The sequence below is a fragment of the Medicago sativa genome, chromosome 6 (genome assembly GCF_051527215.1).
Source record: "Medicago sativa cultivar Bolivia chromosome 6, Bolivia_mono, whole genome shotgun sequence".
NCBI lineage: Eukaryota > Viridiplantae > Streptophyta > Magnoliopsida > Fabales > Fabaceae > Medicago > Medicago sativa.
Window position 1 is genome coordinate 77,163,933 of NC_140754.1, and position 25,589 is coordinate 77,189,521.

Sequence of the window (25,589 nt, forward strand, 5' to 3'; positions counted from 1 at the left end):
GCCAGATTTTGACAAATACAATGGATCTTCTTGTCCACATAGCCATGTCATTCGGTACGTCCGGAAGATTGCCAATTATGCAGATAATGATGCACTGATGATACACTGCTTCCAAGGCAGCCTAGCAGAAGATGCGGCAGATTGGTACACTGGTTTGAGCAAAGACAATATCCATACTTTCGAGGATCTTGCTGCTGCTTTTGAAAGTCATTATGAGTTCAATACCCGTCTGAAGTCAAATAGAGACTCTCTTAAGTCCTTGTCTCAGAAATCAGATGAAACATTCCGAGAGTATGCCCAGAGATGGAGAGGGGCAGCTGCCCGTGTTTCTCCTCGACTCGATGAGGAAGAATTAACACAGACATTCCTGAAAACTCTGAAGAAGGAATATAAGGAAAGAATGATAGTCTCTGCTCCAAACAATTTCTCTGACATGGTTACCATGGGAACTCGTCTAGAAGAGGTTGTTCGAGAGGGTATCATTGTTCTTGAAAAGGGCGAATCTTCAGCCAGTGCACCAAAGAAGTACGGTAATGGCCACCATAAGAGGAAAGAATCCGAAGTGGGGATGGTGTCTGGTAATCAGTCTACACCTGTTAATGCTACTCAATTACCTTTGCCTTACCAATACATGCAGTACTCTCAACATCCTTTCTTCCCGCCATCCTATCAGCAATATCCTCTGCCACCGGGTCAACCACCAATGCCCGTTAATGCCATTGCTCAGCAAGTACAACCCCAGTCTCCTGCTCAACAACAGCAGCAACAACAGGGTCCTCGGCCCAAGACTTATTTTCCACCAATACCAATGCGATATGCTGAGTTGCTCCCAACTTTACTTGCTAAGGGACATTGTGTCACTAGACCAGGCAAGCCTCCGCCTAATCCTTTGCCTCCTAGGTTCCGACAGGATCTTACATGTGAATTCCATCAGGGCGCTCAAGGCCACGATGTTGAAGGTTGCTCTGCTCTGAAATATATTGTAAAGGACCTGATAGAAAAAGGACGATTGACTTTTGAAAATAGTGTTCCTCATGTTCTTGACAATCCACTTCCAAACTATGCTGCTGTTAACATGATCGAGGCTTTCGAAAGAACCCCCGTTCCTCAAGAGGATCCCATGTTGGATGTCTGCAATGTTATTACTCCCTTGGTACCATTACATGTCAAACTTTGCCGAGCTTCTTTGTTCAATCACGACCACGCTTCTTGTTCAGAATGTCTTCAAAATCCTATGGGTTGTTGTGTGGTACAAGATGATATACAAAGCCTGATGGATGACAAACACTTGATTGTCAGTGATGTATGTGTGATTGTGCCAGTGTTTCATGATTCTCCGATTGAAGGTGTATCCCAGACAAGGAATGTTGAACCCTTAGTGATCAGGTTACCTGGTCCAGTATCTTACGCCTCTACAAAAGCAATCCCTTACAAGTACAATGCAACCATGATTGAGAATGGAGTGGAAGTGCCTCTGGTATCCCCAGCTACAGTTGATAATGTTGCAGGTGAAATTACGACTCTGAGAAGCGGAAAAGTCCGTCCACCTTTGTTCCAAAAGAAGGTGGTTACACCTATTGCCACAATAACTCCACCAGTTGCTCCTCCTATTGACAAAAGCCCCGGCCCATCAGGCCAATCTATTGAAGAGTCTAATCTGGACGAAATTATGAGGCTTATTAAAAAGAGCGATTATAAAATTGTTGACCAGCTGCTGCAAACTCCATCAAAGATATCCATCTTGTCTCTGCTCTTGAGCTCAGAAGCTCACAGGAAAGTGTTGATGAAAGTACTGAAACAGGCCTATGTTGATCATGAAGTCTCTGTGGATCAGTTTGATGGAATAGTGGGTAACATTACTGCTTGTAACAACTTGGGGTTTGGTGACGATGAACTCCCCGAGGCAGGGAAACACCACAACTTGGCTCTACATATCTCAGTACACTGCAAGTCTGACATGATATCCAATGTGTTGGTGGACACTGGATCATCCTTAAATGTAATGCCTGAGTCTACACTGAGACAATTGAGCCATCATGGATATTCTCTGAGGGAAGTAGCTATTTGGTTAAGGCTTTCGACGGATCTCGCAAAGATGTTCTTGGGGAAGTAGACTTGCCAATTACCATTGGTCCTGAGACATTTCAGATCACTTTCCAGGTCATGGACATCAATGCCTTTTACAGTTGTCTCCTCGGAAGACTGTGGATTCACGACGCTGGGGCAGTAACTTCTACTTTGCATCAGAAACTCAAGTTTGTGAAGAATGGTAAGCTTGTCACTGTGCATGGTGAAGAAGCATATCTAGTTAGCCAAGTGTCATCTTTCTCTTGTGTTGAAGCAGGGTCCGCTGAAGGGACGTCATTTCAAGGCCTGACTGTTGAGGGTGCAGAACCCCGGAGGTCTAGTGCTAGCATGGCTTCACTGAAAGACGCCCAGAAGGCTGTTCAAGAAGGGCAGGCTGCCGGCTGGGGCAAAGTGATACAGATTTTGGAGAACAAGCGTAAAGAGGGCCTTGGATTCTCCCCGACCTCAAGCGTTTCAACAGGAACCTTCTACAGTGCTGGGTTTATCAATGCTATTGCTGAAGATGTTGCTGAAAGTAGTTATGTGCCTACATTTGTTGTACCAAGAGGCACTGTGAGAAATTGGGAGGCCATTGATGTTCCTTTAGTCATGCATGCTTCCATGTAATGTGTCGTGTTGCTCATATTTTCTTTGTTTTCAAAATAACAATCCTTTCGCTCTGCCCAAGGCGAAAGTGATATCATTGTAAGGGCATGTTTGTTTCGACATTGCCGTTATCAATAAAAGTTGTCGTCTTTCTCACGACTCTTTATTTTTTACTTTTTAGTGCCTTTTTCTTGGAAATAATGGTAATGCCAGAAAAAACCAAAACATTTGTATTTTCTTATTAATTTCAAAAATCTGCATGAAAAACAATTTTCTAAAATCATCCCAATCATATTATGCAGATTGAACCACAATAAACCAGTTGAACACAGTGACCCTATGGTTCCTCCAAATTTTGAATTCCCTGTATATGAAGCTGAAGATGAGGAAGATGATGAAGAGATACCGTATGAGATCACTTGACTTCTTGAACAAGAAAGAAGAGCCATTCAGCCTCACCAGGAAGAGATTGAGCTTATCAACCTGGGTACTGAAGAAAACAAGCGAGAGATCAAAATCGGTGCTGCACTCGAGCCAGAAGTGAAAAGGAAGATTACTCAGCTTCTCCATGATTATCCAGATGTCTTTGCATGGTCCTATGAAGATATGCCGGGTCTAGATCCCAAGATTGTGGAACATCGGATACCGACAAGACCTGAATGTCCTCCTGTCAAACAGAAATTGAGAAGGTCTCGTCCAGACATGGCCCTTAAGATCAAGGCTGAAGTGCAAAAGCAAATTGACGCAGGTTTCCTCATGACAGCTGAATATCCTGAGTGGATTGCCAACATTGTACCAGTACCAAAGAAAGATGGGAAAGTTCAAATGTGTGTTGATTATAGAGATTTGAATAAAGCCAGTCCAAAGGATAACTTCCCATTACCTCATATTGATGTACTTGTTGACAGTACTGCTCAGTCTAAAGTGTTCTCTTTTATGGATGGATTCTCTGGCTATAATCAGATACGAATGTCTCCTGAAGATAGAGAAAAGACGTCCTTCATCACTCCGTGGGGAACGTTTTTTTATAAAGTGATGCCGTTTGGCTTGATAAATGCTGGTGCTACCTATCAAAGGGGTATGACCACTCTGTTTCATGATATGATTCACAAAGAGATTGAAGTATACGTTGATGACATGATTGTGAAGTCAAGTGATGAAGAGCAGCATGTTGTGTATTTGAAAAAGACGTTTGAAAGATTAAGAAAGTACAAGCTGCGGTTGAACCCCAATAAGTGCACATTTGGTGTAAGATCTGGAAAGTTGCTAGGCTTCATTGTCAGCCAAAGAGGCATTGAAGTTGATCCTGACAAAGTCCGAGCCATCAGAGAGATGCCGGCCCCTCAAACTGAAAAGCAAGTCAGAGGTTTCCTCGGACGTCTGAATTATATTTCAAGATTTATATCTCACATGACTACTACCTGCGGACCAATTTTCAAATTGCTCAGAAAGAATCAGCCGGTTGTATGGAACGATGAATGCCAGGAAGCTTTTGATAGCATTAAAGAATACCTGTTAGAGCCACCTATCCTTGTCCCGCCAGTGGAAGGAAGGCCTTTGATTATGTATCTGTCAGTGTTAGATGATTCAGTGGGTTGTGTTCTCGGTCAACAAGATGAGACTGGTAAGAAAGAGCATGCTATCTACTATCTAAGCAAGAAGTTCACCGACTGTGAGACTCGGTATACAATGCTTGAAAAGACTTGTTGTGCTTTAGCTTGGGCTGCCAAACGCCTGCGTCATTATATGGTAAATCATACAACTTGGTTGATATCCCAAATGGATCCAATCAAGTATATCTTTGAAAAGCCTGCTGTCACTGGAAAGATCGCACGTTGGCAAATGTTGTTGTCTGAATATGATATTGTGTAAAAAGCTCATAAAGCAATCAAACGAAGTGTCCTTGCTGAGCATCTTGCTTGTCAACCTCTTGATGATTACCAGCCAATTAAGTTTGATTTCCCTGATGAAGAGATTATGTATCTGAAAGCAAAAGACTATGAAGAACCACTGATCAATGAAGGGCCGGACCCCAATAGCAAATGGGGATTGGTGTTTGATGGTGCTGTTAATGCTTATGGTAAAGGAATTGGAGCCATCATTGTAACTCCGCAGGGGCACCACATTCCTTTCACTGCTCGAATAACTTTTGAATGCACAAACAACATAGCTGAATATGAAGCATGCATCTTGGGCATTGAAGAAGCCATTGACCTGAGAATTAAACACCTTGACATCTATGGAGATTCTGCACTTGTCATTAATCAAATAAAGGGTGAATGGGAGATTCATCATGAGAAGCTGATCCCTTACCGTGACTATGCCAGACGTCTGTTGACATACTTTACCAAGGTTGAGCTGCACCATATCCCTCGGGATGAAAATCAAATGGTTGATGCTCTTGCTACTTTGTCTTCCATGTTTCGTGTTAATCACTAGAATGTTGTGCCCGTGATCAAAGTGCAGCGTCTTGATAGACCCGCTCATGTGTTTACTATTGAAAATGTACCAGATCGGGCTGATGAAGATGTGAATGATAAAAAGCCTTGGTATTACAACATCAAACAATTCTTGCAGAATCATGAATATCCACCTGGTGCTTCCAACAGGGATAAAAAGACTTTGAGACGATGGGCTAGCAAATTCCTTCTGGACGGAGAAATCCTATACAAGAGGAACTATGACATGGTCTTGTTGAGATGCGTTGACAAACAAGAAGCTGAGAAATTGATGCATGATGTACATGATGGTACTTTTGGAACCCACGCTTCGGGCCACACCATGTCAAGAAAACTGTTAAGAGCCGGCTAATACTGGATAACTATGGAGCGTGATTGCCACAAACATGCTAAGAGATGCCACAAATGTCAAATTTATGCTGACAAGATTCATGTGCCTCCACATGCCCTCAATGTTATATCTTCCCCATGGCCTTTCTCTATGTGGGGCATTGATATGATCGGAAGAATTGAACCAAAAGCTTCCAACGGACATCGTTTCATTCTAGTGGCATTTGACTACTTCACCAAGTGGGTTGAAGCTGCTTCCTATGCTAATGTGACCAAGCAAGTGGTTGTCAAATTTATCAAGAATAACATCATCTGTCGATATGGTGTTCCCAACAAGATCATCACTGACAATGGTTCCAATCTGAACAATAGCATGATGCAAACTTTATGTGAAGAATTCAAAATTGAACATCACGACTCTTCTCCTTATAGACCTCAGATGAATGGTGCAGTTGAAGCCGCTAACAAGAACATCAAGAAGATTGTTCAGAAGATGGTCGCTACTTACAAAGACTGGCATGAGATGTTACCATCTCTTCGAGTGATCATGGAATCAAAGTTAACCGAGGCTGAATGGTGTCAAAGTCGGTATGATCAATTGAATCTGATTGAAGAAAAACGTATGGATGTTATGGCTCATGGACAGTTGTATCAAGTGCGAATGAAGAATGCTTTTGACAAGAAAGTCCGACCTCGAGAATTCAAGGAAGGCGAACTTGTATTGAAAAGAAGGATAAGTCAACAACCCGACCCAAGGGGCAAGTGGACACCTAACTATGAAGGTCCTTATGTTGTCAAGAAGGCTTTCTCTGGTGGTGCTTTGATTCTCACACACATGGATGGTGTTGAACTCCCAAATCCTGTTAATGCCGATATAGTCAAGAAATACTTTGTCTAAAAAGAAAAGAACAGCGTGGTAGGTCGAAAACCCGAAAGGGCGGCCTAGGCAAAAATGCGCTTCCCGGTGGATCGAAAACCCGAAAGGGCGATCCAGGCAAAAGTTAGGGACAAAAAAATGAATATGGAAAAAAGCTCGCTAAGATTGTACGCAACTCAGGCAAGAATGAGCGCCTCGATGAGCCGAAAACCCGAGAGGGCGGTTCATGCAAAAATGAGGTTGATAAAAGACAAGTAACTATATCTGGCAAACCACCATCACCCCTTGGAGCATCTGCAACTGTCAATGATCATCTTCATCAGAAGTTTCTATACTTATGAATTCAAAATTTCTATGAAATGTAGCGGTCATCGTGTTCAATGTATCACCAACCAATAAAATTACCATTTTCCAAGCTTTGTAAATCCGTGGAGTTATGCCTTTGGCTAATTTTCACTCTTCTACATCAATTTGAGCCTGTGCTATTATTTGAAACTCCATTTTTCTTTCTGTTTTTCGATGCTATGTACAAAATATTTCCTTTCTATTTGACGACGTCAATGTCTGAAACAAACACTTTTGAAAATTGAAAAATCTTTTCCTGTCTATTTTGAAAGCAAACCTGAGCAATATGGTACATTTCAATGAAACATGCATGAATAAATGAGTGTCAATCTCTATTTCAATACATGTTACGAGCAGGTTACTCCCCAGGATGATTTGTGGTCAATGGCAAGAATGAAAAAACACAGAATGAAAAATGGAAAATGAAAATGAAAAGCTCGCTAAGTTGAAAACCCGAAAGGCCGGCTTAGGCAAGAATGAGCACCCCGCTGATTGACAACCTATGAAGGCAATTCAGGCAAAAATGGGGCAATGAAAAGAATCTTATTCCCCGGTGAATCGAAAACCCGAAAGGGCGGTTCAGGCAAAAATGGGATTGAAAATTGAAAAATGGAAAGTGAAAAATGGAAGAATGAAATATTGAAAAGCATTGACCACAGATGCGAACATCCAATGTTTACCCAGTACTGACACGCCTAACAACAGGCGACCTGTACCAAAGAATATTCCAAGGTTACTTCCTCTACAAGTTTATATTGCCCTCAGCCATGGTTTTGATACGTCTTTCAACGACGGTCTCTCCAAAGAGGATTTCTATGTGAATATGTTGTAGCATGAGCCACTACGTGCCCAATCTTCCAATGTTTCATCTGCCTCTGTGAAACTTCTCTGCCAAACTACAAACCAATCATGCATTTCAAGCATTCATACATGCATAATCATGCATTTTATGTGCTCATACATTCAATAATCTTGTTATACCATACATACACGTTGCATTTCCAATTTCAACTTTCAATCTAAAGCAATTTCCACCTTCAATTCAGTTCAATTTCCACTTTCAATTCAACCCAATTTCAATTTCCAACTCAACTCAATCTCCACTTTCAAAATTCAACTCACTTCCAAATTTCAATCCAATCTCAATTTCAATTCAATCCAAATTTCAACTATCAAACTCAATTTCAATCTCCAATTTCAATCCAATCACAATTTCAATTTCAACGGTCAAATTCAATTCAATTTCAACCTTCAATCCAATTTCAATGTCAATTTAACTCAATTCAATTTCAATTTCCAATTCAATCCAATTTCAATCTCCAATTCAACTCAATTTCAATTTCCAACTCAATTCAAATTCCAATTTCAATCCAATCTCAATTTCAACTCAATCCAATTTCAATTGTCAAACTCAATCTCCAATTTCAATCCAATCACAATTTCAATTTCAACTGTCAAATTCAATTCAATTTCAACCTGCAATCCAATTTCAATGTCAATCTAACTCAATTCAATTCAATCTCCAATTTAATTCAATTTCAACTTTCTGATTCAATGTTTATGTCTCTGATCAATCTCAATTTTCAATCTCTCTTTCAATCTCAAACTTTCAATTCAATGTCGTTGTCAATGTTAATCCACTCTCAATTTGCTCTTGGGCCAACAATAATGGTCACGTCTATTTTCAAATCAAATCAATATCAACTTACTCTCAATTTGTATCTTTCTAAACCCCATTTCCAATTTGTATCTTGTTATTAGTCAAGTGGCAAGTTCGATCCAAAGAACAGCTTGTACCTGCTTATATACCTATACTTCCGGACAAACAACAAGTTCGATCCAAAGAACAGTTTGTACCCAGCTTATGCTTTGTTATCAGTCAAACGACAAGTTCGATCCAAAGAACAGTTTGCACCTACCTACATGATGTGGTGATGATCCAACGGCAAGTTCGATCCAAAGAACAGTCTATATCTACCCTTTTGTCTACATCTCCAGTAAAACAGCCAGTTCGATTCAAAGAACAGTTTGTACCTGTCTATCTGTTTGTATCTTCAATCAAGTGTCAAGTTCGATCCAAAGAACAGCTTGTATCTGCCTATATGTCTATGTTTCCGGTCAAGTGCCAAGTTCGATCCCAAGAACAGCTTGTACCTATCTCTTGTTTTGTATTCCTTGGTCAAGTGGCTAGTTCGATCCAAAGAACAACTTGTACCCTATTTTCTATCCCCTGGTTTGTCTACCCTGTCAATGTCCACCTGGATCCCCAGTGACATGACATGCTCCATAGACTCCAGTTGTTTGTCTTGCATTCATAATCAAAATGCTGCATGACATTCATGATTGTGAAGATCCGAGAGCGTATTTTTATGTCCAAAAACAGTGCAAATGTCGATATTTAAGTATCTTCGTCCCGTCAACTCAAAGACTTCGTCTCTTGACTCTCCGGACAAAGAAACTTAAATAGGGGCAGCTGTTATACCCTAATTTTGGACCTAAAAATACTAGATTCATTCTTTTCTTGCATTTCAAGTCATTTGAACTGTCTCTGATCAATTACATCTTTCTCTGCATTTTATTTCAATGTTATTTGCAAAATTCATGAAAAAGGGCATTTTAGTCATTTCTTATGTTAAAATTTCTTTCAATCTTTGAAAAATTGTTTGAGTCTTTTCAACTGGATTGAATAAGTCCTTATTTCAATTCTATGTCAAAATCCATTTCAAGAAATTGCATTTGAAGTCATTTTGAGTCAGTTTAGCCCCTAGGGGCATTTTAGTCTTTTCACGTGTTAAAACTCTGTTTAGTTCCTAAAAGTTGTCTCTGAGTCTTTTCAATATACTTGTATAAACTTTTGCTTAATTTCCTGTTAAAAATTCATTTTAAAATTGCATCTGAGTCATTTTTTAGTTGTTTTAGTCCCCAGGGGCATTTTGGTCATTTCACACGAAATTTCGGCAGAGAGAGGTTACTTTAAAGTACCTCATTTAGGTAATTGGTTCATTTTAGTCCGTTTTGTCAATTTTAATCGTTTCACTTTACGTTATTTTCCATTTTGCCAATTTTAATTCAATTTTATTTTAATTTCATTTTAGTCGTAAAAAATTCTAAAATTGCATTTTAGCCCCTTTGTGTCATTTTATTTTAGGTCCTTTTAATTTTAGGTCAAACTTTTAGGTCAATTGCAGTCCAGTCCTTTATCATTTTAAAATTCGTTTTCCAGTCCTTTTTCTAAAAATTGCAGGTTGGTCCCAAACTTTCCAGAAATTGCAAAGAGGCCCCTAAGTCTAAATTGGTCCAAGTTCGAATTAAACAAAGTCCAGAACAGGTGTCACAAGCTCATTGGTCCAGAATGTCACGCCTGGCCTATAAATAGAGGCCAACTCATCAATGCAACAGAAGAATCACCATTCCAGAAACAACACATCATCAAAAAAGCCCTAACAAACTTTCTCTCTCTCAACCACCACAGAAACCACCGTAACAAACTCTCAACCATCACAGAAACTACCGTAACAGAATCAGAAGCAATTTTAACCACCACAATTCATCACAGATTCATATCAATTTCACCACAAAGACTCAATTCAACAATTGCTACACAAGATTGATTCGGATTCATAGAAGATTCTCAGAAAAGTGTTCATCACTGAATCTTCACCTTCGCAATTCGAGCAAAGTTTCGTCGAAGACGAATTTGCGATATCGAAGGGTTTGGAAGAAGTGAGAAGAAGAGAACTGAAGCAAATCCTGAACTAGTGAAGAGGAAAAGAACGAAGAACACCGATTTATTTTCGGTTCATCTTACCAGAAGCTTTCGCAGGATCTGTTCGTTCGAATCTCCAAACAAATTCAGGTAAACACGTGAAAAACCTTCTCATTTTTACTTTAAATCTTCATTGAAGGTTCATAGGCCAAAATAAACGGTGAAACAACGTGGATTAACAAGTTCGAAACTTGTTCGTACGAAAAAGATCGAAAAGAATTGAAAAAGTTCGATACGAAACCCTAAAGATGTAAATCCTCAAAGATTCACCGTTTATTTTCCAAATCAGAGTTCAAATCCATAATCAGCATAGAAAATAGGTTAGATTAGGGTTTAGTTTCAAGAAGATTAGAAAATGTTTGAAACCCTAGAAACCGAAAGTTCAAGTTCCGATCTACGTTGTTTCAGCCACAATTTCTTAAAAATAACCTTGGATCTGTAAACTGGAGAGGAAGAAGAACGTTTCTGGGTGTTCAATTTAAAAAGTTAGCATCGGTTCGTCGGAGAAGATGAAGATTCCGATGAATCTTCATCTTCCACCGCCGTCCTCCGCCGTCCTCTCCAGTTTCAGGCGAAGTTAGGGTTTAGAGAGAGAAGAGAGAAGAACGAGTGAAGAGAGAGAATGAGAAGTGAGAAATGAATTAGACTGGTCACTAGGCATTTATATAAGCCCTTGGACCGGTCTGGTTCATTTGGGTCGATTCCTTTCGTTTCCTGGCCGTTGGATCTAGGGTTGATCCATCTGGATCAATCCAACGGCCCCTGAATTCCCTGAGAATCCAAGATCCATGCAGGTTTGGGTTGGGCTTAACTCCTTCGTTCGTTTTGGATTTCCTGCTATGTGCACCACTGGACCTTGCTTTTTACACCTCCTGCATGTCAAATTTTTGTGCAAAAATTCCAAATAAATTTCCATGAGTTCTTGATATTTTTATTGATGTTTTTATAATATTTTTGCATAATAAAATTTGATAAAAATATGTGTATTAATTCTTGTTACTTGTTTACTTTTCTTGTTAATTTTTGAGGAACTTTGCTATGATTTTGATCATGATACATTGATGCATGATATGGGTACTTAATATGTGATTTTAAGATGTGTTTGCCACTGTTTTGTTATGTTCACTCCACTGTTGTATGATTGATTTGCTAGTTTCTTGTTTTGCAAGTCTTGTGAAAACAAAGTGTCAAATGTGTAAAAAAATGTATCATACCTTTTGACTTGAGTATATTCCTATAATTCCCATGTTATGGCTACAATAAAACTCTTTGAATACTACCATAATAAGGAAATTATAGGTCATGTACTTATTGAGAGGTTATGGTGAATTTTTTACTACATTTTGACACTTTTATTCTTGTCATTTTTACTATTCTTTGTTTAGTATATCCTTGTCTATCTTTCTATCATTTTGTGCCTTAAATTCACTAACCATTCTACTTCATATTTCATACATCATGAGCATTCCATACTTCATCTCCTCCTTCACTTTATTTCTTGTACATTTAAATTTTTACCAAGACTTAGAATGTAACATTTAGGAATTCGTGTACTTTACTTTCATGCAATTTAAATTCTTGCAAGACCATAGAATGTATCTAGGCCAATGATGTAAAGGACAATGGACTCTAATGATGTACACCGACACAAGCACCGACACATGCACACACATCACTTTAGGTATATGGCTAGGATATGCATGTTTAGATGTATGTTTAGGATTGTATGTTTAGATGAATGCTTAGGCTTTACACTTAGAAAAACCTCTTTTCAAAAAAATATGAACAACATCACTCAAATTCTATTTTCATAATAAACCTTGGGATCCAAAATCCCATTGTATTCTCTTTTATTTTCTTAATCAAATTTTAATGAATTTTAATCATACTTTGACTTTCATTTTGCAAAATAACTAATTCCACGTCACTTTTTTCCAATCTTATGCCCTTGAGGCCTCTTTTCCTCATTCTTTAAAAATCCAATTTTCAAACTTAAAATCAATCAATAAAAACAAAAATATTTTTGAGAGAGAACTACGGTGGATTTGATCCCTTAAACGGGTACGTAGGCAAGGAAACAATATTCCTTCAATTCAACTAAAATAAAAATTCAAACACATTCTTCTCCCTCCAAATTCTTCACTTAGTAAACTCTTAGGTGTAAATGTCATTTTCAAATAGCACTTAAAAATAAAGCGCGCGCGTAGAAAAATAAAGACGGTTCCTATAGGATACTATAGTCGTTATGGGTGCCTAACACCTTCCCGTAGCGAAAAGAACTCCCGGACCTCGATTCTCAAGGGTTTTGCTTACTTTTTCCCTTCCCAAGAAAAAATAAGATATCACCGGTTAAAAAGGTTCAAACGTAATCAATGTTTGACGCCCGAAAACCAAGATAAAACAGAGTCTCTCTTCATCAGTGAGGTTAGCCATGGTTTGGCCAAAGTCCCTCGGCTCAAAAACAAAATGTTCCTGAGACCAGCATAAATGGAAGAAAGGAAGACAATCCTGAACGCCATCCTTCGCGACCTCCAAGAGGTTATTTAAGGCAGCCACACTTCTCGGCCGAACCAAAAAGAAGCGCTCTTTGAAGCTCCGAACCTTCCTAGCAAAAGGAAACCCAATCCGCGCCCCGTTGCACGGTGAAGAAGGATAAGAAGACATTTTTAGAAGCAGGGATGAGAAGGTAATCACACAACAATTCGAAGGCCCTCATGAAGGCGTAAGAGTTCGGATGGATCTGGGTGGGTGACAGATTGGTCCAACGAAGCACTTCTCACTGGAAGTTGGAGAAAGGGAGCCGGAAACCCATGTCTTTGAAAACCACTTCATACATGGGAAAGACATAGTTTTCATGGGTGGGTGACAGCCCTTCACATACAACTCTACTTCCCTGAGGCGTTCCTACGGTCCAGATTTGATCGAACCATTCATCTAAGGGCCCTGATCTTTTGTAGCGGTTCATGGAACGTCAGGAATGAATCAACGGTTATGATGACACATCGGAAACACAAACTGAGAACACTCGGTACTCAAGTACTACAATATCCTTTACACGTGTCATACAGAAACCAAAGGTCATGTCCCCTCAGTTTCTCCCTCGAAACATGGGCATTAATTGCGAAATGACATTCGACCAAACTCTATGGCGATGGAAACTTTTCGTATGATATTGCGTGCCGAACATCAGGATGCCGAACATGACCCATCAAACCTGGCGAATCCACTCAAGTGTAGGACGAATGGAGCCAGGGAAAAATGAGCACGCTCACTTAACCCTCTCAACACTCCAGACCGTCCTCGCAAGCTACCCCTTAGGTCAACAAAGTCTCCAAATCTGCCGAGCGAAACTCTCTTTAGCCGCCAACGGAAAAGATGCTCGACAGTAAACACCCTCCGGTGGTCGGTCGCGAATGATCAAACGCCCGCACTTAAGTCATCGCTCTTAATCAAGAGCAACGACTTTAGGGGCTACTGTTCTGGACCGGCCAAAAGGACCTTTGGCCCATTACTTAGGCCCAATACAATCCAAAGCCCAAACTCCACGTTTGGCAGCATTACTTGTGACACACCCCCTCTCCGCGAGGGGGGTGCACAGAGCGAACAAGACCGGTTCAAACGAACCCCAACGTCTCTTTGCACATTCTGCACGTTCCCGCAATAAACTCCCTAGCGGTTACACTTCCCACGATTTCGTAACCGCCAGAACCAGGTGTGCCACCACAACGGCTCTGCAGCCCTCCACCTCTATAAATAGGGGACTCAATGCAGTCCCCAAGGCAGAATCTCACTCTCCCTCTAAACCCTCACTCTCTGATCTCTACTGACTTGAGCGTCGGAGTGCGTGCAGGTACACACCCCCCATCCGCTCCAAGGGGCATTCTGACGCATTCCACCACCGTCACAACCACCGCATTCAAAGCACCGGCAGTCACCTTCTGATTAGGTACGATCAGTATCTAATCTAGGGTTGCACCTACTACAGAAATAAACTAAGGAATTCCTAATAAAACTTAATAGCGAACAAAAGATAAATAAAATAAAAACGGCATTATATTAAATAAATTTCAAAAAAATAAGTAAATAGAGGTTCATCTTAGAATTCTAACCTAAAAAGATTTAGTTACACATGCTAACTAAAAACAAATTACTAAAGATAAAAACATACCCTAGAAAATCAAGGAGAAGATATAAACTCTCTTGAAGCTCGAAAGTTGCCTTCCTCTTGAATTGCCACAGTTCTGAACGATAAATTCTGAATGAGGAAGGCTGGTATTTATAGTGAGATTTCCTACCTGGGTTTGGGCTAAAAGTGCGGGCTTTAACCAAAATAAAAGCAGGAAAAAATAGTTGTGCCCTACATTTTTAGTTGCATGGGGCGAATGGCCAGCATGCCTAGCGCATGAGTGTATGTCAAAAGCCATCCCCTAGGCGTATGGATAATGCCCTAGGTGCATTTCATGCCTTTCCCATGTGCTAGGCACATTCTCTCCTGTTAGGTGCATGGGGTCTTCTCTTGGGCCCAAATTCTTCGTTTTTCTGTCCTTTTAGGTCTTCGTCTTCAAATAACTTGCCTTGGAACTTGGAAACCGAATTCCTCCCTGTTGTAAGTCTCCTGAGGCTTCTTGAATCTTCATTCTTGGTTTTCCTAAGTCATCAAAATTCTTCAAATGTTCTTGATTTGCTGATTTGCATGATTTCTTCGTGAATTACTTCAAAAAAGACCCTGAAATTGCTATGTTTCGGGAAAACTAAAATTACAGACTCAGATATAGAAAACATTACAAAAGTCTCTAGATCATAGGCAATTCTTCAAATACTCCTCCTTTTTGCTGCTAAAACCTAATGAAAATAACTGAAAAACATGCTAAGAATAACGTAAGATGACATGTCATCACCTTCCCTGCGTCGTCAAACATCCAACACTTGTGCACCAAATTGTCAAAATCACGGATCTCATGAAAGAAGACATACGGATCTCAAGTTGAAACCGACTCTCGAACTTCACCACTTGGAGACCATATCATCTTCAACATTGATATAAGGATAAAACCTCGACAACTCCTCAAACTTAGCGGCATGCTCCGCAACAGACATGCTCCCATGCTTCAGCTGCATGAATTCCACTTCCTTCTTGTTTCTCAAATCTTTTGGAAAATACTTCCTCAAGAATTCACGCTTGAATCTCTCCCAAAATACCACTTTAAGAGGTTTAGTTGTTTATGGCAACATACATCATAACAAAACAATAGATAACATACCATAGAAAAAATGAAAGGAGGAGAAATTATGCCTTGAATCTCTGATGCATGACCCTTTCTTTGAACCAAAAATGTTTCTGAATGAATAAAATAGTGGGCTACGATCTGTATTTATAACATTAGGTTACTTAGAAGTTAAGAGAAGAAAATGGGGCATCTGCACACCGATCTAGTTTGAAAAACAAGCAATAAGGGGTTTTTACTCGTGCCAGGCGCAGAGGCGCACATGCTAGGTGCAGCGGCGCCTGAGGCATCCCCTCAGGTGCGATTTCTTGTGTTTTCTTCCCATTTTCGATCGTTCTTTCGTCTAGAAACTCCTAGAAACTTGAAATGAATTTTCTTCACTTTTGTATTGTCTTCAACAACCTTCTAAGAACCCTTGATCTTCAACTCTTCATCCTTGATCTCTCACATGATGTCTTGATTTAATGATTCCTCACTACAAAACACTCAAAACATCTATGGAGTTGCATGGTCAAGGATAAAACTGAATTACAACGACTCGAGTGAAAACAATAAAATATGTTCCTCAAACCATTGACAACTCGTCTAACTCTCATCTTATTTGTCTTCAAATGCAAAGAAAAAGTATTAAAAACATGGCCAAAAAATCATATGATGATCTGTCATCAGTTTCCTACTGCATGTAAGGGAGAATCTAAACACCCCCTCCAAAGCGAGGAATTGAGGAAAGCACACCCATCATGAGGAAAAAGAAACACTAAGCTAAAATTGACTAATCTACAAATATATCGCATAGAGAAATATGATCCAATAACCTTGAAATCTCCATTAGAAGAGTGTAAACTCCTCGTCGTCCAACTTGAACATAGCCCGTAATTTTGGAATCTAGTTCATCGCCAAGCTCAACTTTTTTTTTTGAGGGATCGCCAAGCTCAACTTAAAACGTTGGTTTTTTACCCATTAATATTTTCATATGATTTATTCTTGGAGCACCTTGTTCTATAAATAATTTTTAATATATTGGTTAGATATTTTTTAAACAAATTATGTAATCAATGATGCTTCTTCAATAAATGTAAATATTATTTTACACCAAACTCTATCAAACATCATCTGCATTATAAGATAATTATTATTCTAAAACAAATTTTGAATTGAACAAAATAAATTCCACATTTGATGTTAACTTTATTTAGATGAAAAACAAAAAGAACATTTAAAGACCAAAATCAATGCTCATGTTGGGATGGGATTGACGAGCAAATCATTAATGTAGGTCTTCATTAGTCCTTCGGAATGTGTGTAGTTATCTTCATCTTTGTAAAAAACCTCAATAAAACGCGAAAGGTTGAGAACACACGTCAAAAAACGTAATGGAACTTTAGTTGGCCTAAGACATTCCTCATTTATATCTTTCCAAGCATTGTCAATTTTCTTTTGGCATTCTTGAATGGCAGCTTCTCTATCCATATCATATTCCCTCATATAACATTCCAAGTATGAAGCAACATGTCCTCTTTTTTGCTCGAACTGTTTATCATAAAAAATATACACTATGAGATACAATAGATATATCAATAGTTTAATGACTATGCAGTTACAGTGTAAAAGTCACATTTCACCATTATGTCATCTTATTATATTAACTCTTGACGGTTACAAAAATATCAACTTTGTAAATTGTAATTAAACAATTGTGTCAACCTTGTTTACAAAAATGAACAATAATTATCTCTTATATATTAGCCACAAAGAATATTGTGTGAAATTATATATTTAGATAAAAAAAATACCTCGCTAGACACAATTTCATCCCTAAGCCTGCAATGAACAGCAGCAGCATTAACAATTTTCGGATTGTTAGTTACCCAATTGAAGATATCATTTGTGGCTATGTTTCCCATTCCAATGTAAGAAGTCGTAGCCAACACCGGGTAACCACTTGATATTGTTGATGTGTTCATGTACTCCTCTGTTGTTGGTATATAGTTAACATTCAACCACCTGGCCTCACTCATGTAAGCTTGGACTATATTTTTGAACTGTCATTGGCATAAAATATAGTAGTATTGTTAATAGGTTATGTACCTGAACTCCTATGTATTTTTTGTAAATATGATGTCAAATTGTATTCGAAATTTTGTTGAACTATTATCTACGGTTAATTAAACTGCCAATATATAATCTTTTGTTCAATTAAAATTACAAAAAAGCTTATTTCTGACAAAACAAAATATCGTATATTAATTGCTACAAATTGAGTTCATAAAACAATTAATAAAAAGTTTTTTAAACTAGTTTTTATGCATTGATAGTATAAATATGTTTAACATTTACATTCAATCAAATAACATCATGTTGATACTCTATAATGTCAATTTCGACAAAACTCTTAAAAATATTCTAATCACAAGATATGCTAGGATCTATGTATCTATACGAAGAATGGATGCAAATTAAATCCTAAAATTTCATTCTGATAACAAGATAACATTGAAAAGGAAATATTTGTTTGTTTGTTTAATAAATTAAATCAATAAAAGAAAAAAAATTTAACAATAAAATAAAACTCTTACTTCTTTTAAGAAGTGGTTAATGGCGTATAATCTTCCTTCTTTCTTCACTTCTTGCTCTATTTCTTCATAAACATCCAAGAGTGGTTTATAGAGAAACTTCATGTAATCCGGAAGATCATCCAAACAACTAATATCCCACCTAAAATTCATTTTCATTATAATATTAATTGTTACCCTTTTGTTGACAAAATTAGACCGTGTATAAATATATGATAAGAAAATGTCTATTTTACTTTTAAAAAAATAGAATTAGCAACCACCTAAAAGTTATTATTTAATTTTATCATCACTTAATTTCAATACTAAATTAGAGATAAATTTCAAGTTTTTCTATCTCTAAATTTTGGTTGCTGATTTGATTATTTTTTTTATTGTGTTAATATGATGTGCTAACCTTTCAGTTGCCTTAGTAAAAAGTTCTAACTCATCAATTGTTCCGTATGCATCATACGTGTCGTCAATGTATGATAAAATGGAGATTACTTTTGCCATCATTTTCCTTGCTTGACAATATTGAGGCTCAAAATATACCGTCATAACCCAAAAGCAACATTCTACTACTCTGTCCCGTGCATAAGGTAGTTTTTTAGCAATGTCCAACTCCTTCCACCACCTATATATAAAGACCAAAAATATTATAGGCAATTAGAGTAGTTAGTTTTTGAATTCAATTTAATTTTAAATTAAGGAGGGTGTGGATATAGTGCTTACTTGCAAATGTTTCCAAATTCCTTTTGATGTAGGTTTTGGAGCATATTAAAATCCAATTTTGCCAACGTAAGTAGAATTTCATTATGGGATGAATCTTGCTCATAGATGGAAATGTAGCTTCTTGCCTCTAGCCTAGGCAAGTTTTTGCGAAGAGGATGTCTTAAGCCATGTTTGACTTGTGTCGCAAGAGAAGGACTCAATTGGGTTGCAATTGACTCAAGGAGACCAGAAGTAAAAGTCAATGCCTCTTCCAAAATTTTCTCACCATGAATCATCATATGCGAGGCTTCATACAAGTTTAACATGCCCTCAACATCTATGATCAATGTTTCACTAAAATTTCCTTGCTTGTCCTTGAATTGGTTGAATACATCTAATATTTTTATTAGAAAACCACGACAATGTTGAACAATCATTAGAGATGTAATAAGAAACTAAAACAAGATTAAAAAATTCAATAAGCAATTAAGATAATGTATAGTGTGTTTCTAAAGTACGAAAAAGGTTCTTCCTAAATAAGATGGCTACCCTATAGGTAAACCGGCCTAAACCATAAATATTACTTCACCGTTAATATTACTTCATAATCATTTAGTGTTTACATTCTATGCTATCAAAAATATAATTATGTAAAAGCGAATAATGTAAAGAACCGAGGATCTGAACATTACACGGATAATGGGTTGTTTAATATGGATCCGATCCTACGATGACCCTTCCTATTTTATGTAAAAACAATTATCTTTTTTTTTTTAATGCAAGAAAAAGTTAAATACTTATGTTATTCTCTAATTTTTAGTATTATAAAACTCTTTTTGTTACTAAAAATGTAAGGTTTATACTTAAACCATTTTTTAGAGGTTTATATTAGATACTCCCCATGATCAAAATTAAAAAATTATGTTGTAAATTAAAGTATTAATTTGACGATTAGGATTTTAAAAAAAAAAACTAAAAACTACCACACAAGTTTGTTTTACTCAATAGTGATCCAAATTAAAATATAAAAAATGAATCATTAATATAAATAAGTGGAGATATAAATACCAGGTGAAACGTAAAGACCATGTTGCCTCAACACCCTAAATAGCACAGCAATAGAATGAAGGTTGCCTTTGAGAGTTATTTCTCCATTTTGAACAAAATCCTTGTGAATATCTTCCAAAACTTGATTAATTTCGTCTTCAAAATAATAGCTCACACCCAAACGACATATTGAGTCAATTAAGTTGACTTTCTTCAACGGATTCTCAATTTTTGAGACAATCATTTGTCTAACCTCCTTTTTTAGTTTATCAATTTGCGCCGCAATATTTATATCAAATTCCTGTATGTAATCAAAACATGCATATGATTTTAAAATTAATTGATAAATGACACTTAATTAGTAAAAAGATCCTATATTATTGGCATTCTTGAAAATATATATATTACAAAGTAAATGTGAGTAACTTGAATTCCTTATGAGTGTGCAATGTTAGTAATATTAAGCGGTTTATTAATTATACGATCCAAGTGGTTGGTGTGCAATGTGTAATATCTATGTTGGAAATCCTAAAACACCAGGTTTCATTCCTATTGCTAAAAAATAACCCTTTGGAGTGTTTGCTATAGCTCTACCTACTTTCTCTTGGTTTTATTCTAGAGTGAAATATGAGAAAGATAGTGTTTCTAGAACTCCTTAATCACTTTTCATAAATATCATTGTTGTTGATCTTTAAAAGAAATCATTGTTGTTCACGTAAAAAAAAGGGCATTAGATACGTACCAAAGATTCTGAAGCATACGGAATGAAGAAGTCCCCCCAAACGCTAGGGTGGAAATCTGCAACATTTCTTTGCAAAACTGATTTCTCGTTATGAGACATACTTGAATATTCAAATGAATGGAATGCTTTATCGATGAGTGCCTCTCCTTCAACTCTATGTTTTGGTTGGGAAAACAAGAGGTCTATATCGATATTTATAGTAAGATTAAATGCATTAAATCCAACTACAGTATGTACCACTAAAGTATTTATTTTAAATAAACAGAAAAAAAACACATGTGTACATATTTAAAAAATAATAATAATTTGACCAACAAAAGTTCATTAAACACATAAAAAAATAGTATTTATTTTGGTTAAGCGATGTGTCCGTAAATGGTGTGGCTTTTTTTTGACTGTAACTATTTATTTTATTTTTTTTGAGAGGGACTCTAACTATTGTATAATATAATTTATTGCACATGTTCATATACACAACTGACTACAAAATTTAATTATTTATCATACAATGCCAAACTGAAACGCTTGGTGGGAGTACATATAATTTAATCCATACGCCTTTCCCTGTCGGCGTGCGCACACAAATTCTTTTTAGTTTTAGTGTTCTTAAACATGTGATCTCAAGTAAGTGTGTGTGTTGTGTCAAAAAAAAAGTAAGTGTGTGTGTGTGTGTATATATATAAACAAACTTGAAGGCCACCTCAAAAAAAAAAAAAAATTGAAGGCAAGCGTAACAAACTAAAAAAAAAAACTAACTATGGGTGCAAACATATGTTAAATGTTGTTTTATTTGTTAATTTTTTAAAGGCAAATATATTTTATTTTAATTTTTAACTGAAAGAAGCTTATAGGTTTTCATTATTGATCAAACTTACTTATTTTTGTAAGTTCACAATATAAAAGATAAGGGTTAGAAGTCTTGCAATTTTTATCTGTTTGCAAAATAGCAAGTTTACCTGTTTTTGGATGCAGAAAAGTAAGCAGCGATTAGGATTCTCTGAATCCCCCTATTTATAATGTTGGATATTAAATAACAGAACGTCGTATTTTTTTATCTTAAGTAGACTATACATATGATGAGGCCGTTGGGACATGACTAACCTAGAAGGTTGGAAGTTGCACCTATTGATCACACAGTGATTCTTACGTGTGGGGTCTATAAATCTCGGTTAACTAGGTCTATCCCTCTTAAGTCTGGTTGCACCTGCTGATCGCACGTTGATCCTTACGTGCGGGGTCTTACCGTCTCTAAGGTAATTGAAAACATAAACTTAAATTCGCATTCCAATTTTTCCTAAGGAAGTGATGGCCAAGGTTCCATTAGTTCAGCCCATCTATGAATCTTAGGACACTCATAGCACACCCTCTCTCACTTACTTAGTAGTTCTACAAATGGGCAACTCTAATCTATGCCTACCTTACTAAGGGTTTAAGAGAATGGTTCTGTTAGGCTACGACTTATTTTCTTCAAGCATATACTTGTTTCCTTAATTACTAATGAGTTAAATCCTAAGTTTAGCAGAGTTACTATTCAGTCTTAGTAATGTCACCTCCTAAATACTTACTACTAGGACCAACTCTCTTTCGGTATCTTTCGCTAATTACTAACTAATTACTTCCTAAACAAATAATTATTAGTATAATACTATAAATATCGAGATACAAGTAGCAATATAATAATAACAATGTTAGTCCCCTGTCACCACCTAAGTATCTGTTCTGGACCGGCCAAAAGGACCTTTGGCCCACTACTTAGGCCCAATACAATCCAAAGCTCAAACTCCACGTTTGGCAGCATTACTTGCGACACACCCCCTCTCCGCAAGGGGGATGCACAGAGCGAACGAGACCGGTTCAAACGAACCCCAACGTCTCTTTGCACATTCTGCACGTTCCCGCAATAAACTCTCTGGCGGTTACACTTCCCACGATTTCGTAGCCGCCAGAACCAGGTGTGCCACCAGAACGGCTCTGCAGCCCTCCACCGCTATAAATAGGGGACTCAATGCAGTCCCCAAGGGAGAATCTCACTCTCCCTCTAAACCCTCACTCTCTGATCTCTACTGACTTGAGCGTCAGAGTGCCTGCAGGTACACACCCCCCATCCGCTCCAAGAAGCATTCTGACGCATTCCACCACCGTCACAACCACCGCATTCAAAGCACCGACAGTCACCTTATGATCAGGTACGATCACTGGCGCCGTCTGTGGAAAATATATAAGCTCTCCTCGTTTTTATACTTCTAAAAACCAAAGATTTACAAAATTTAGACCATGGTTGCCAACGGTGCCAACACCTAGATACGAAGTGAGATACATATCCCTCAACGTGATGGCGTGACATCTTCACCTTCACCTGTGGATACACCCAGGTAGGAACCATCTCAGATAGTTCCTCTCCAGCAAAGACCTCTGCAGGGTCCCTTGCGCCCTACAGAGACACCTGAAGATGCTACACCATTCGGTGTACTCATTGGCAACCTGATCCGCACGGTTCAACGGCAGACGTCGTTAATCGAGGAACAGAACCGACGCCTAATAGATCTGGAGAAAACACGCCCATCAGTTCGAGCCAAACGGACTCGTTCCCCCGTACGTAGCAGAAGAGGAGGGAGCCCTCGTCGATCACGCTCCAGATCCCCACGACACTCGGTGAGCATCAGATCTCCAAGTTACACCGGGAGATCAACCAAAAGGAAATCCCCCCAGCGATCTCCACCCATGCGATCCCCTCCCAGCCGGACTCCACCTAAGAGATCTCCGCCACGCCAAACTCCCCCAGGAAGATCTCCACCCAGACGCAAGGGGCGCTCTTGGTCATCCTCTAGTTCAGAGGACTCTCGGGATACCCGAACCGATCATAACGCTTACGGTCCGTTCACACGGCGTATCCGGGAAGCTCCTATTCCCCGTGGACTGGAGAAGCCTCCACAAATGGACTCGTACGGACAACCGACCCGGACGAGCATATCGAGAACATAGAGGCGGTTCTCACCTACCGGTCGGTGCAAGGCGCCGTCAAATGCAAGCTTTTCGTCACTACCCTGAGGCGAGGAGTTGTTACGTGGTTTAAGAACTTGCGGAGAAACTCCATCAACTCATGGAGCGACCTATGTCACGAGTTCACAACCCATTTCACCGCGTCTAGGACGCAACCAAAAATGGTGGCTTCCCTCGAAGCCATCGTCCAAGGAAGAAACGAACCCATCAGATACTACATCGAGAGGTTCAACAAAGAAGCCGTTCAAGTACGGGGTGCCGATGAAACAATGAAGCGGTACCTCATCGCCAAAGGTCTGCGCGAAGGCACAAACGTGAAGAAAGCTACCCGCCTTGATCGCCCAAGGACTCTCAACGAGTTCCTAGTGATCGCCCAGATCTACATCGCCTACGAGGAAGAGCTGTACGCGGACAACCTTAACAAATCCAGGAAGGAGGAACCTCCCGCTGAAGCCTCCAAAAAGCCTTCCACAAGAAAAAGAAGGAAGGTAAAGCTGCTCGGGAAAGCAAGAGGCCCAACAGTCACTTCACCGAGTACACTCCCTTGGCCATGTCAAGAGAGAAAATCCTTGCCGAGATCGCCATCGCCGATCTGAATGAAGCTGGCATCAAGCCACCAAAGGCTCTGTCACAGGAGAGGAAGGGGGTCGACAAGACAAAGTACTGTCGATTCCACAAATGCCACGGCCACACCACCGATGACTGCATCCATATGAAGGATGCCATTGAGCTCCTCATCCAGAGAGGTCGGAAAGAAAGATCGTCGAGCTCATCGGTGACGGGTCTGAAGCTGGCAAAACCATCGCCATGTCTGTGGAACATCTCGGTGATTTCCCTTACAACGTGGAAATCACCCCCTACTCATGCACATGGGAACAGTTCCCCACTGCCAACGTCATCACGGGAGGAACGTTGAACGTCTCCATGGGGAGCATGAAGAGGAAATCCAAGGAACTCATGAGCGTCAACTTGCTGTCCCCCTCCAATCACGGAGGAAGGCCACCTTTGGCGTTCTACGATTCAGAACTTCCTGGTGGAGCCTCAAATTCCGCCATCCCTTTACTCGTACGAGCATCGATGGCCAATGCGGATGTCCGACGAGTCCTGACTGACACAGGGGCCTCATGCGACATCATGTACACCAGTCTGTTCAAAACTCTCCAACTAACAGAGAAAAATCTTTCTCCCTACGTTGGAAACAAACTCTACGGCTTCAACGGCTCATCTACTCAGCCACGGGGATACGTGGAGCTGTTGGTCACCTTTGGCGAAAAGAAGGTCAAGAAAACTATCAAGATCCCATTCTTGGTAATCGATTGTCCTTCTCTCTATAACTGCATCATAGGGAGAACCGGACTCGCCCAACCTGGGGCTGCATGTTCAACCACTCATATGAAGTTGAAGTACCATGCAAAGGACGACATCATCGCCTCCCTCAACGGAGACATCGAAGCTGCAAGAAGATGTTTCCTCCAAGCGAACAAGTCCCAGAACTCAGTTTCCTAGTCCAGCAAACCTGCTGAGGAAAAGGGGAAAGCTGCTGCGAGCACTCTGGACACCAACTTGGTCGAACTTGATCCCAAGTTCACCAAGGAAGACCTCAAGGAACAAAAACGGGAAAAGAAGGATCCGCTCAATGCGAAACTTCTTAGACCTGTTCCCGACGGTGAGTTCGAGCTGGTCCCCTTCGGAGCTCTTCCCGAACTTGTCAGAGCACAGCTGATCGCCTACCTCAGGGAGAACACTGACCTATTCGCATGGAGCGCAGCCGACATGCCTGGAATCGACCCCAGCGTCGCTTGTCACCAGCTGACAGTAGATCCCGGAGTTAGCGATGTAGCCCAGCGGCGTAGAAAGCA

General features: G+C 39.2%; 1 protein-coding gene and 1 pseudogene across 1 annotated transcript; one reads left to right on the forward strand and one right to left on the reverse strand.

Annotated features, from left to right (window-relative positions):
• Positions 1 to 442: 442 nt before the first annotated feature.
• LOC146916969 (uncharacterized) lies at positions 443 to 5,112 on the forward strand (annotated as a pseudogene).
• Positions 5,113 to 16,773: 11,661 nt separating this feature from the next.
• On the reverse strand, positions 16,774 to 20,914 carry LOC146916970 (putative terpene synthase 2). The gene is made up of 7 exons (XM_085718828.1): positions 20,731 to 20,914; positions 20,010 to 20,289; positions 18,963 to 19,335; positions 18,646 to 18,864; positions 18,252 to 18,390; positions 17,469 to 17,717; positions 16,774 to 17,205 (listed from the first exon to the last, which is right to left on the reverse strand). The coding sequence occupies exons 1-7, from the start codon at positions 20,827 to 20,829 to the stop codon at positions 16,912 to 16,914; spliced, it is 1,653 nt and encodes a 550-aa protein (XP_085574954.1). The 5' UTR covers positions 20,830 to 20,914; the 3' UTR covers positions 16,774 to 16,911.
• Between the last annotated feature and the right edge of the window lie 4,675 nt (positions 20,915 to 25,589).

Bases quoted from the DNA above. Each gene is read 5' to 3' on its own strand.
- LOC146916970 (XM_085718828.1), bottom strand. From the start codon at position 20,829: ATGTCTCATAACGAGAAATCAGTTTTGCAAAGAAATGTTGCAGATTTC. The intron at 19,336-20,009 runs GTATTTATATCT...TAAAAATATTAG, and splicing joins TGGTCTTTACGTTTCACCTG to ATGTATTCAACCAATTCAAG. The intron at 17,718-18,251 runs GTAAGAGTTTTA...TGCCAATGACAG, and splicing joins TTAACCACTTCTTAAAAGAA to TTCAAAAATATAGTCCAAGC.